Here is a 13521-nt window from a genome sequence, read left to right on the forward strand (position 1 = left end):
CACAGATCAAAACGGGAAACAGGCAACAGCTGCTGATGTGGCAGTCCTACACAGACAGAGTGAGGCAACAACAAGGTAAGAGGATCAGGGAAGAAATGCAAATACAGGAGGCTAGAAAGAATTCATCTCACCGAGAGCATTCCTGGAATACAAACAATAGTCTCTAAAATTCAAAAGCACCAAGGCCTATGTCATTAGAGCTCATGTTTGGTATTTTTATTCTTTTTCTTCTTCCTCCTCTTTTCACTCTCCCATTGCAGAAGAACACAGTTTATGTCTTGAAAATGAATTATTCTGTGGTGGTGTACTCATGCCTCTTCAGTTATTCCACTTAAAATTTCAGCCATCAGCATGAGCACTTGTATTTTCAGAGCTATCAATATTCAAATCTCTACTCTGGCAGGCTTTCTGCAGTTGAGTGACTCTGTCAGGGCTTATGCAGTACTGAATAAGATCCACCCTAAGGTGAAGTGAGGTTCTCACAGAGACAATGCATAATGAAGGATGACTACTGGTGAATATATCACTCCTACACTTTAATTTGGAGAGCTGGCAGAATTGCACTGGGAGCAGGCTTCTTCCTGACAGGTTTCGCAATCAGCCTCTCTAGGCTGATCACACAAAAGCAAGGGCTGTCCCTTAGGGCCTGCCTGCTGGTCTAGAACCAAAAGCTGGTTTGCCAGTCTTTCAAATAAAGTATTCTGTCTGTTTTCCACAACAGGGCTGTATGAAACATTTGTACTTGCACAAACAAGGTTCTTACCATTCCCAAGTCATATACAGAAGTTCAGAGACTGCTCTTTCAGCTTTCAGTGTATTTGCACAAAGATAGCCTTAGTTAAGGTTTTATGTATGTTTATACAGAACTGAAAATAAACCCTTAGTACAGATATATGAGTAGAATATATGTCTGTATTACATTTTCCGTTTCATATAACATCCACTTTTGCATACTGAGAGTAGGACGTTTCTACAGCATTTTGTAAAGTCACTTCCAAGTGTAACATAGCAATGCTGCATCTTTCATGAAAGTGTAGAACAAGATGAATTCCACAGTAAAGAGAATTTATACTTCTTCTGCAGGGACTCCTAATTTTTGAGAGAGGATTGCAAGCCTCCCTTCGCTTTCTTTTCCCTCATATTTTGATTATTTTTAAGGAATGTTTCTGCAAAGAATAGAGCATATCATATGCTTCAGTCATTGCTCTGTGCAGTAGAATGCTTTGTAACAGCCTACTGTCTTTGGATTTTTAGGTCAGAGTCTTTATTTCAAACGGACATTAATATCAGGACAATGACAGCATGCAATTTCCTTAAATGATAATGTATCTTCCACTTGTATGAATGCATTTCTTGCTTCATTGTTTTTTGTGTTTGGTCTTTTCCTGGGAAAAAATACGCATCTTATATGTAATAGTTTAAATCACTGGAATAACTAGATGGAAATTTCCTCCTGAAATATTTGAGGAAAAATTACTATTTTGACCTTTTTTTTTAATTGTAGTGTTTATGTTTGAAGCAAAAATTGTCTTTGCCTGACTATACTGTGTAATAAAATTATTTTATTCCATTGCTGGCTTTATGGTTGAGATGAAATGTGATTGCAAATAATAGATTTGGTTTATGATCAGTTTTAAGAAACTGTGTGACTATTCAGTATTCTTTTTAATATGTTCACATTGATCAGAGTGAAGATTGCTAGGAGCAGATTGGGAACATGTAAAGATATTCAAGTAAATTATGAAAATTAGCACCTCCTCTACTAAAATGTATGTTTGTGGTGCATTCTAGAATCTGCATAACTGAAAGGTTTGTTTGAACAGTTTATAGTGTATACATTTCATTTAATATATGATCTGTGTACCTTTTACAGTGTTACAGCTCACTCTGAAATCTCACCCAAGTCTTACATCCTCAGAGATAGCTACAAATGTTGAACTAATAGGGTGGTATTTTCAATGTGAAAGGGAGATTCGGATATGAGCTAGAATTTACAAATATATTAAAAGAAAAGCAGGTGGGTTTTTTAATTGCTTCTGGAACAGGAATATTTTCAGTTTCAGAATAAAACTCTGCATATAAATACCTTTTGTGTTGCTTCACAAATATGACTTGTGTATCTAGCAACTTTTCTGCTCAGTGCTCAGGTTTAATGTGCTATTATTCTAGCTTTGGAATGGATGTTGCCTACTCACACAGTGTTCATATGAAAATGTGAGGGACACATCATGTGCAGTGGCACCAAAACATGCTCTTTAAAACCTTCCCGTCTCTGTAGACATTTAGAAACTGTTCCACCCATACTGAGTATTGAACAGGAAAAGACAGACACAAGAGAAATTAAGATAAGCACTTTCTGCTTATACATTTTTTACAGATCATTATAGTAGCTTCAAAATTAATTGTACATAGTTGTTGTAGGAAGACTAATTATTGTGTTTATTGTTTAGATGAATTCTGGTTCTCAGATGGGTCCTTATCTGATAAAGCCAAATTCAATGATCCTGGCCTGATGCCCCTGCCAGACACTGCCACAGGGCTAGACTGGTCTCACCTGGTAGATGCTGCACGAGCGTTTGAAGGTAACAGGAAAATTCGAATAAAGATCAATGTTCAGTACACCTTTTTTTTTTCAAATATATATTGTATAGCCACATTTTGAATTACAAAAATCTGGTGTTCACCTCTATAGCCTCAGTTCTTTTGGCAGTATCAATTCTCAGTGTGGAAGATTGTCACTGAAAATTTGGGTTCTTCATGATACTCTGTATCCCATTTAGATGCAATACCTCCACATTAGTGCCTAAGTTTCTTATGTAATGAATTGAAAAATCAGAATTTTGAAGGAGAGATTCAAAACATTTAAGTTAGATATATAAAGTGAAATTGGGAGTAATGCTTCCCTGAGTTTGTGTTGTGTGTATAAACTGGCATGTGTAGCCCAAATGATATTGTAGTCCCTCTCAGTTTTCATAAGCCTTTGAAGACCGGGAGAAATGTACAGTATATTTTCCAGTAGTGGGAATTGGGATGCAGGATGTAGATCAGGTTTGCTTTATTAAATTATGGAACCAAATTAACCAAGAAAATCCTCATCCACCTCTCAGAGCTAAACCTACACCTAGTGTCTAAATAGAGAAAACAAATGTTGGTTTGAGTGTTCTTATGAATATGCACAGTTAAGTGTTTGTGTTTTGTTGTTTGGGAGGTGTTGTTTTTAGTGCTGTCTTGAAATGTCTGACATTTATTAAAACTGGTGTTGCTTGTGGTACTGAATGTAATCTGTGGATAAATACAATGTTACCACAGTCGTTGTCATATAAGATATGGCTTATGAAGGCTTTAACTTCATGAAAACAGTCTGTGAAGTTAGTGATTTGGGTCCTTTTAAACTTTTTTAAGCCATGGCAATCAGTTACCTGGTTCCTGATTCTTCCCCAAAGTCTGAAGTAATTACAGTTCACTTCGACCAAGAGCTCTTCAGAGCTGCTTGTTACACTAATTTGAATGGCATTGTGAAAACCCAAACCAACATGATTAAGAATTTGAAGAACTGTATTATTTCTTGACCTGAAGAGCATTCATTACTATTCAATACTACTAAAACATGACTGTGGTAGCTGGCAGGAAATACTGTGACACTGAGAATCTTGACAGCTCTTCCCAGGCATTCCTATGTTCAGTTTCTCAGGGAACACCCTGCTATTTGTTACTGACATCTTAAACTACTGCAGAAAGGTTTGCGTCAGTAAATGACTAGCTCTGTAACTTTGTACTTGACGAATATTTTTAAATGCTAATAAAAATGTTGAGTTCGGCTGAGTGAAAGATCATTCTGTACCAGCTATGCTTCTGTATTTTTAGCTTTCTTTGAAAACTAAGAGATTTTCATTCTTTTTGCTACCTAGTATCATGATTAAAATAATTTCACTTTGGTATAAGTTATGTAAGCGTAATTACATTTGAATTTCAGAATGAGAAGTAGAACAATACAGGTAACCCAGAGTGCTCTATCCTAGGGAGGAAGGGTATTCACTTGTTGGGGTTTTATTCAAATAACTTAGATATATCTGTAGATAATGCTGAAGAACTGGTGGTCTGAGTTGGAAGAAAGAAGCTATTTATTAGATGGTTTTTGAATTATTGTAAGAATTCAAGTAGTAAATAATCTATTTTTGTATGAAGGAATATATATTTTTTCTATTTAGGACTCTACAGTAGAGACATTTGTGTATATGTTAGATGATTTATTCAATGTTTTAATTAAATTCATAGTGCTGCAACTAGAAACTTTTTGCAAGGAATTGAATTTTTAAACCCTTCATCCTATGTCTTGCAATTTGAAACTATTTTAAAAAAGAATAACTGATAGACATGTCATAAAAGATCACTGGAAAGGAATGTGTTGCATGTGAATTAACAGTGCAGTTTCCATATGTATTTTAATGTTGTTGACTTAGAAGCTGCCTCAACTTTCTATTTAAAAATAGCTTGGAACTACTGTTCTGCATTCCATCAGTTTGAAAAAGTGTGGATGATTCTAAAGTTTGTCCAATTCTGAACATAAAACTGCTTCGATTTTTTTTTTTTTAATCTGGATGAAAACAGGATCACATTTCATATAGGACCATGTGGAAAAAAAAAAAAAAAAAGTAAACAAATACCTGCCTCCCCCCTTGCAATGGAAAGGATCACTAAAAAGATAAGGATTTTTAATACTGAATCTATGAAATTAGAGTTTTTCTCTCATTTGGCTTTGCTAGCGTGATATTTTGAAGTTATGTTCTCTTCTAGGACCTAGATACTGACTGGACTTAATTTTTATTTTTTCTTTATGCAGTGTCTTTTCTTACTATCAGTTTATCAGGATTATCAAACTGATTCGAAGGTTAAAGTTTTTCTGTTATGATCTCTCCAGATTAAGTGTTGACAATTTGTATAATTTGATCAGTTCACCCCTAATGTGGGCCTCTTGATCTTTCATCTCTTTCTTAAAAAGCAATTGTCTTGATTAATGCTAGATGTAGACTTTTTCAATACTTATAATGTTGCCCTCAATTGAATTAAGAATTAAATTTAGTAGCAAGATTTTTGCTGCCATCATCCATACTTGAGAGTTTACTTATGGGTGTAAGAACAGTAGTCTCATTTTTCACTTTCTTCCTCTCCTCAGATGAAGAGTGGACAAGGTTGTTTATTAGTATAAGCTTTTTATTCAGCTGCAGCCTTGGTCCTGTGTAGAACAGCAGTTTTTGTACTGTGATCCATGAGGGTGGAAGAAGCTATTACTTTTGTTTTGTTTTTAACTGAAAGTGTGGTGATAATACTTCGTCAGGATTTAGTTTTCACTGCATTTGCTGGACACGAACCTGCATATTTACTTCAAACTTTTTCTGAAAATCTTCTGTTATTCCTGAGACAGGTCTTCACAGTGTAACAGAGAGCTGTGCATGCATTCACTCCACAAGCTCCAGAAGCTGCATCAGGGAAGGGTTTTTGCTTGAGCTGCCTCTGTGGAGGGTCAGTGCCCATAAGCTGGGGTACAGTGGAGCATTATTTTTAACACTCTGCGCTGTCTTCCTTCACAAGACATAGTTTGGCTCTGATATTTCTCCAGAGATGGTACTTTGCCTGCATGCTAACGTCAGTCCAGTCAGTAGCAAGGGAATCCTTCCATTTCTGTCGTACATAGATAGGCTACTTCCAGTTCCCTTATTTCACTGGGAATTGCAGAGAAACATAACCAGGGGGCAGTTCACATGATGGAAATACTCTGTTGTAATGTTTTTGTATCCATCCCTGAAGCAAACAGTAAAAAATAGATGAGTCTATGTGACTGTACAGCAAAGAGGGAGGGCAGTTGGGGTGAAAAAGAAGTTAAAGAACCAAAAAGAAAGCAAGCATGTTCAACTGAGTAAAGATGGGGGGATTCTAGAATAAAATGGAAAGCCAAATTTGGAAAAGGAGGAGTCCTAGAAAAGACTAAAAGAAAATAGGAGAAGTAATTTTTTAGTTCTCTTTTTGTATTATCCTTCCATTAGATCTTAAAGTTAGAGAAGAAGGACTGGCCTTCAGCATTTATGTTTCTGCTTCGTTTTATATTTCTGTTATGTTTCCGATGACTTTTTAGATATTTTCCATGTTTTGGGGACAAAAAAGAGAAGCATTTTTGGATGTCCATACTTGCTAATTATAAAAGAGAACTGATACAAATATTGAGTATTGTTATTAATAGAACTTTTTAATATTTGTTCTACTTCAAACTGGGTTTATTGTGTTTTTAAAAAAGCTGTTTAGTGTTTGATAAGTCATATTCTGAGCATTAAAAGCCTAAGATAGTCCTTCTAATGTCCCTGTTCATTAAAGTCGGTGGTTTCAACTTCTGATTTTTTTCCAGGTGATTTTTATGAATGTCTACTAGTGCTAATCAAAATGCAGTGTTTCTTAATGCAAATTTATCTTTGCAGAAACATCTGTGCTATTATAATTAATGTTATTTTAATACTTTGATTTAAAATTTTCATAGCTAAATGTAATGCTACACATAATATAATGAGAAAGAGGTGAATCATTTAGCATGACAGATAATTATTCTAACCAAAGTACTGCATTAAACTGTTAGAAAAAGAAAAAATGACAATATTTAGTTAACATTTGGTGATTTCTAGGGCATGCATGTGTAACTCTTTTTGCTTCAATGCATATGTCAGTGTATGTTTGTGGGTAGAACTTTACCTTAACAATGAGAGAGTGGCTTCGTGCACTATACTCATTTTAGTCTTTTCTGCTTCCAGTACATCAAAATTGCCTGGAGTTTTTTTCTGGCCTCTCTTAGTGGTCTGGAACAATGAAAGTTCAAACTCTCAGTGGTTACAGCTATATGACTCTTCTGTAAATTTAAACATTAATTTTTGTCTCATCTTTGGTCTTCCTAAGTCAATTGTTTAAACTTTTGATATAATGACCAATACATTTTTTACAAATAGTTTTCTGTGGGTGGACTCTCTTTGGAGTTTGGCAGGGACATCTCAGTTAAAAATAAGAGCTCTAAGATTTACATGTGTTTTCTTCTGTTCAGTATGTACATTTTGTTTCCGTTGAATAGGAGAGGCCCCTGTAATTTGGAGAAGGCAGAATCTAGATCTACAGCATCATACCCAGAAATATACTTAAATTTTCTTTATAAAAACTAGTTGTTGTAATAAAAATGTTAATAGTATGAAGGTGAAATCAATAATTATCTGTGTACTTGAGACTGCTTCCTTACACTGTCTCGTTTCTGGGCTACATGCTGTATTTGATCTGGGAAACTAATTTTAATTTATCTGTACAAAGTAAACCTATTTGTCTTACTAGGTTTAAAATCTGCATATGATGTCACTGATTATGCATTTAAAATTATATTTTACCTTATTGTCAGCACGTACGGAATAGTCATGTTCATATTTGCTGAGATCCATCAGTAGTCAGAAATAAGGCTAAAACCAGGGGAAATGTGCTGCAGTCTGTGAAATTGGACAAAATCAGACATGCAGCTTTTGTTTGTTGTATTATAAAATGAATTGGCGATCTATGGTATGCTGAAGGGATCTTTTAAACAGACAAAGAGCTTTTTAGTGACTTCCTATTTTTGTTTGACTAGAACTTGTCCTTCCTATCTGAAGAGGTCTGGCCTGTATTCACTGTTTGTGTCCTTAAGAGTTTGAAGGATTGTCCTCTTATGTATGCTGCCACGTAGCCATGCTGTGTCACACTACTGGGTGTTGCTGTTGGAGACGTGGGGTGTGACTCCTCGTGCTTACTGTGATGTTGGTGTTGTGTAGGAATGGCCTGGCAAGGCTGGGAGTGAGCTCCAGCAGGAACTGCATGGGGAACATCCCACTGCGTGCTCCAGTGGAGATGGACTGTCTTGTTTATAGGAACATTCTAAATCTTATTCCAGGTTTTGACTCAGATGAAGAATTTGGGCCGTTCTGTCATCAGACGCCGTTTCTAGGTGATGGTCTGGGATTGACGACTTTTGCCTTTTGTTAACTTTTTTTTAATACTTCCTATGTTTGCACGTTTGCATGATGATGCAAGCTTCGGGCCTGGTGGGGTGGTAGAGCGAGGGGAGAAAGGGCAAGGCAGGCATGTTGTCACCAGAATTCATACAAGCCTACAGACATGGATTTTGTTTGGCAGAAATAAGCTAAATCAATCTCCACAGAATATGGATTTTGGTTGGTTTTTTTCTTTTAAAAAAAAAGACAAATTAAATCCTAATGAATGCATCATTTACTCCTGTTCTGTGCAATGATGATCTGCATGGCATACTTCTATTATGTGGTGACTGATGTATTTTGGCAACCACACTGTATATCCATAGGTAATTGCATCTGTGCTTGTTAGATTATGTTCTAGTGAAATTCAATGCAGATAATAGTGCCTTAGTAATACCTGTAATAAAAACTCAATTGATAAAAATAGTGTGAATTTATTATTGGTTTTCAAGTATGCAGATTACCATCAGCCTTTCCAGTTGCTTGAGACAGTAAAGCAGTACGAAAAGAACGGTGAAGATTTCTGAGGAGTCTGAGGGCTTTAAGTCCATGGAAAAAATGCAAACCTTTTTGCTGAATTATTATTGTCGTTGGTTGTGGCCCTGAATTCTGTAATGGTTTTCTGCATATTTCATCAAGACCAATTTACTGTTCATATCAGCATTAAGTGGTCCAGATATATGCTGATAGATGCTGATAGACATTATAAAATTGCTTTGGGGTTGCCTTTGGATGCAGGTGTGGGGAAGCCAACTAGTTGGTATACATACATCTGCTGATTATCTTCAAAGCTGGGATGTAGAAGCCTACATCCATTTTGCTAACTGAACCAGGATAATGGCTGTAATACAGCCTTTTATTTTGTCCAGTTTTAGAGGTATCCTTATGTTACTTTTTTACAGATCAGAGAGTAGCGTCGTTTTGCACCTTGAATGATATGCAGCGAGCTCAGGGCTTGGAAGGAGCACAAGAGTTACCTTTGGATGAGAGTCCCCCAGATGGAAAAGATTTTCTTGAGGATGCTGGGTATGTCAGAATTAAAGCATATTTCTTACACAAGTATTTTAGGGAAAGATTTTCTCTTAATGTTGCATGTCAGATTGCCTGTATGCATGTTTCATGGCTGTTTGATGGCAGACTTGTTGCCTTGACTTATAATTTCTTTAATTTTGAAAAATGTTTCTGCAAATCAACTTCTCTCTCACTGCAGGACAAGGTTAGATGTAGAGTTTCAGATAAGCAAATTTCTCACTATATTCCTCCTTTACAATAATAATTTATATTATATTTATTTCTGTTCTCATTTTAATAGAACTAGTAACAGGAGCTTAACTCTGTAGGATGCAATTAGCTGATTGGCAGCAAATGTCTCGAACCTTGGAACAAGCTCCATCCTATCTTTGCAACTATTTGCTATTTGCAAACCCATAATTTTTCTTTTATACAGGGGTAAATTAATCAAGAGAATCTGTAACAGAGTCTGTAACAGAGGACTGCAGAATTTATTCCAAACTACCCAATTCTTCAAATTCTTCCCAGGGCTCTGGGAAAAATGATTCCTTTTTTTCCTCCTGCTTCTCCACCTATCCTGCTCTAAGGAGTACAGTTGTTAAATTAAAGATTATTCTTGTTATACAGATTCAGCAGTATAATCTGTCAACCACCACTTTAAAAGACAAACACATCTTTGATTAGTTTTGGTCTTCAGTCGTAGGAATGGAAGAATGGGAAATGGAGGGAAAAGTCTCCTTGCTTGTTAGACTATCACATTTTAATTTGAACCAATTTTACACAAATTAGCTTGCTTACGTGGTAAAGCACATTTATTGTAATGACTTCTAAGTCCATATCTTTCTCCAGGCTAATGATCAGTAAGGATTGCAAAAGACTGTTAAATGCTGTTCCCCTTTTAGCCATAGCCAACCTGTCAGATTTGTGCAATTGCATGAAGCAGCTGATTCAGCTTTGCATGTAAAGCCTCTCTCTTCACCTGCTCTCTTTTAGACACAATTACTCACATGATGGCTAATTGCATCTATAATGTACATGAAACTGTCTCAGTGCTCATTTTCATTCAGAAAACAGAAGCTGTTCTCAGTATTTTACTTCGGTCATGCATTTGATTAACCTGTAGCAATATTTTATGTATTTTGACCTTTAAACAAAATATTTGTCTCCATTAAGCCTTAGGTTTATCCTTTACTGAAAATGACGCTACTGCACAGCAGACAAAAGAACTCTTTACAGCTCTTTTGGTTTGCAGTAATTGCTGCTGCATCTTGCTTGAGATTAGTACAGTCTTTATCAGAAAGCAGCTTTTTAACCAATGTGCCTGCACACCATGGAGCAGTGAGTGTGACTTGTGCTGTGGGGGTATGTGCAAGTCATTCCTAAAACATTCCTTAAAATCATTGTTACTTCTGCCTGATTTGCACGGGAAGCAGTGTCATACTTCACATACTGCAGGACTGGATTTATGTTCTAGTATTCTTATGTTCTTTAACTGATGCTATATCAGTTAAAGGTTTTGTCTGTGTTTTCCTAACTATGCCTGAACTGATTGGTTTCCTTTGCTATTAATAACGTATAACTCTGCTGAATTGGGAAGAAAATGTTTTTCACTAACTCAGCGTGAAGGTAGTGGTTTACTTTACAGGGAACATGCTCCGAGTACTCTGACTGGAAAAGTCAACCAGCTGGAAGTCATCCTCCGGCAGCTACAAACTGACCTGAGAAAGGTATGAGACCATTAGCACCGTAACTGCTCCCCAGTTTTGGTAGCTTTATTTTTACAGAGTTCATCAAGGGCTTGAAAGAAGTACATCAGTTAAACTAGACAGTAGAGCTCAGTGGTTGTTCAGGACACTGAGGTGCAGAAGGTCCTGTGGGAATGGTTACGTGAGGAAATTTGCCCAAGGCTCCGTAGTTTATGGGTCTTTACTCCAGAACAACTGTCCTACAAATAGTCACACCCCAGAAAAAAGGAAACACTTAATTTATGGTACTTTGAATTTAACAAAGGATGGGGATATGGACACAGCACCATTGCTAAGTAGCACTCCAGTTTTGTCATCCTTGTTGCCTTGTGTTACCTTGGTCATGTAGCAACGACTTGATTTGTGCCTCATTTGCTGTCAGAATTCTGAGCTGGAGATAATGCTAGGGTAATAGAAATGAGGCTGCTTTTGGTAAGAAAATAATCATGTAAGGAAAAATACTGAAATTAGATATTTTTCTTCCTTAAACATATGTTTGAAATCAATTACTTACAACTTGGGCTCTCACATATGATTTATTATAGCTAAAAGCTTCTTATGCTTTTAATGCTTGGTTTTTTGTTGTTGTTAAATGGTGTAAACTCCTTTAATTTTTCTATTAAAGTAACATCTAGTTTTCTTTTTAGCTTGCAGTATTTTCTTGGAATGAATGGGGTAGTTGGAGCATTTTGGGGGAATTAACTTACAGTTAACAGTTGTCAGAATGAATTAGGGAGCTCAACAAAATATAGCTGTTACGATTTGCATAGAAATATTAACAACAACAAAAAATTTTGTCATCACAACTGCTCTCTTTGCTCAACTTGTATCTTTGTTAACCAGGAAAAACAGGACAAAGCAGTTCTCCAAGCAGAGGTACAGCACCTGAGACAAGATAACATGAGGCTTCAGGAAGAGTCTCAAACGGCAGCCGCTCAACTGAGGAAATTCACAGAATGGTTTTTTAATACGATAGACAAAAAATCCTAATGGCTGGGGCCCTGCAAAATACTTATTTGAACAATGTAACAGCTGTATCTTTTGAATTAGCAGGGTAAAAATTTCACTGTGTTCACAATCCATTTTAGGTGTTTCTGCTACATTTTCTGTCCAGCTTTATTCATCTGAAAGGGAGAGAGAACTGTGGCAACCCGTCTTTAAATTCATATGAAGAAAGCAGAGGATAGCAGATACTTGTTTGTGTGCAGATGAATGTAAAAAATCCTTAGTGTCATTTTAGACATTTTTAGAAGTTGCTCTGGCTGGGGCTTGCCTGAAGAGGAATATTTGGGGTTTTAGTTCCTGCATTTCAGGTGCGCTGGTGAAGATGTTAAAGCAATTTAAATTAGCTTGGGCTTGAGTATTGTAAGATAAAAAAGAATAACCAGACATATACTTTAATGTTTAAAAGGTGCTCTATTTTTTTGTATGTACAGTAGTTTTATTTCCACAGTCCACATTGTCATAGCAATAAGAATGGAGGTATAGTGAATAGTCACAGAGCTGTGTTTATAAAATGTTAGCACTGATGTGTTTAACACTAGTTTGGATGCAGATACATTAGAGATTATTTATTTGCAGGAACAAATGGTGCCTGAATATAAACAGTGTTCTGATTTTCTAAAAATACACATGCCTTGTAAATGGCTCACTGGGGTTAGCCCACTCCCAACTTCAGTTACTTTTGTATAGTTGATGTTCAGCTAAACAGTTACACTGCTTAACTATTGAAATCATGTATGGTGTGAGCCAGCCAATCAGTTGTACAATGCCAAATTTGTTTATCTTTGTACAGAAGCTTTGATCAAGTGTCTTGTATTTAACACCTTTATTTAAGCTTATTTAACCTTAAATTGTTGTTTTTATAAAGTTTGTTTTATCTGCACTATGGTGAGGTCAGTTGGTTGCAAGTTGGAATATTTTGAGCTTGCCAAGACTGTACTGAGGAGTTATAGAAAATTCTAACAATTGGATGCTGCTAGTACACAATTGATTTGTTTGTATGCTTTAACATTTTTAACTGTTTAATTTGAAATGAACATACATCCTGCTTTTTTAATAAATGTTAAAAATCTAAACCTGAAATATCTTATCTTGTATTACCTGTAATCATTGTTACCAGTATGCAGGTTTCTGTTCAGCTCAGTCGCTGGGCTCTCCATCCAGAGACAGTTCAGCCCCAGTGCTGTCAGGATCCATTGTCACTGTTAATTTCTTTGGTGCATCCTGTCCTGGAATCCAGGATATGGCTTCAGACCAAAAGCTGTTTGGGCTGTTCATAGGCATTGATTAGTGGCCTCAGAGAAAAAAATCTCTGAGAGAGATTCCACAAACACATGCTGGAGAAAATGTTCAAAAGCGGTTCAGTTTCTTTACATTACCTTATGTGTTGGTTGTAGCAGGAAGTAACTTGCCATCTTCTTGTGCCAGCAATCGAGGATTTGGTTGCAGTGTTAGCATATGTGAGATGCTTTGTGTACAGTACTGAGCTTAAAGTTTACACCAAAAAGGACACCTTTGGAAAATGAACTGAAGCTGACAAGCGCATTTGAGTTACCCTGAGGAAAAAATAAAAAGTACAAGATCATGTTTTTATCCCAGTTTCCTCTTGGCTGCTGAATCCATTTAGGCAAACCTATGGAAAACTGTGAAATAATGAAAAAATATATTCAACTTGTGCAACTAAAATTCCATGTCCACTGTTAGTGCACATTGGCTGAGAA

At 36.3% G+C, this 13521-nt stretch overlaps 1 protein-coding gene across 4 annotated transcripts in view; it reads left to right on the plus strand.

The window, feature by feature from the left end:
• Window positions 1-12883, plus strand: part of SIPA1L2 (signal induced proliferation associated 1 like 2) — a 100110-nt gene extending 87227 nt beyond the window's left edge. For 2 of the 4 annotated variants that reach the window (XM_066315721.1, XM_066315722.1), the window contains exons 18-22: window positions 2451-2582; window positions 7943-7996; window positions 8945-9068; window positions 10699-10780; window positions 11642-12883. In XM_066315721.1, the coding sequence (XP_066171818.1) occupies window positions 2451-2582; window positions 7943-7996; window positions 8945-9068; window positions 10699-10780; window positions 11642-11788 (539 nt within the window). In that variant the 3' untranslated portion in view covers window positions 11789-12883. The remainder of the gene's footprint in view (window positions 1-2450; window positions 2583-7942; window positions 7997-8944; window positions 9069-10698; window positions 10781-11641) is intronic. The other 2 variants (XM_066315723.1, XM_066315724.1) reach the window with 2 other exon arrangements.
• The last annotated feature ends 638 nt before the right edge of the window (window positions 12884-13521 follow it).

This window comes from Sylvia atricapilla, chromosome 3 (assembly GCF_009819655.1).
Source record: "Sylvia atricapilla isolate bSylAtr1 chromosome 3, bSylAtr1.pri, whole genome shotgun sequence".
Classification (NCBI taxonomy): Eukaryota; Metazoa; Chordata; class Aves; order Passeriformes; family Sylviidae; genus Sylvia; species Sylvia atricapilla.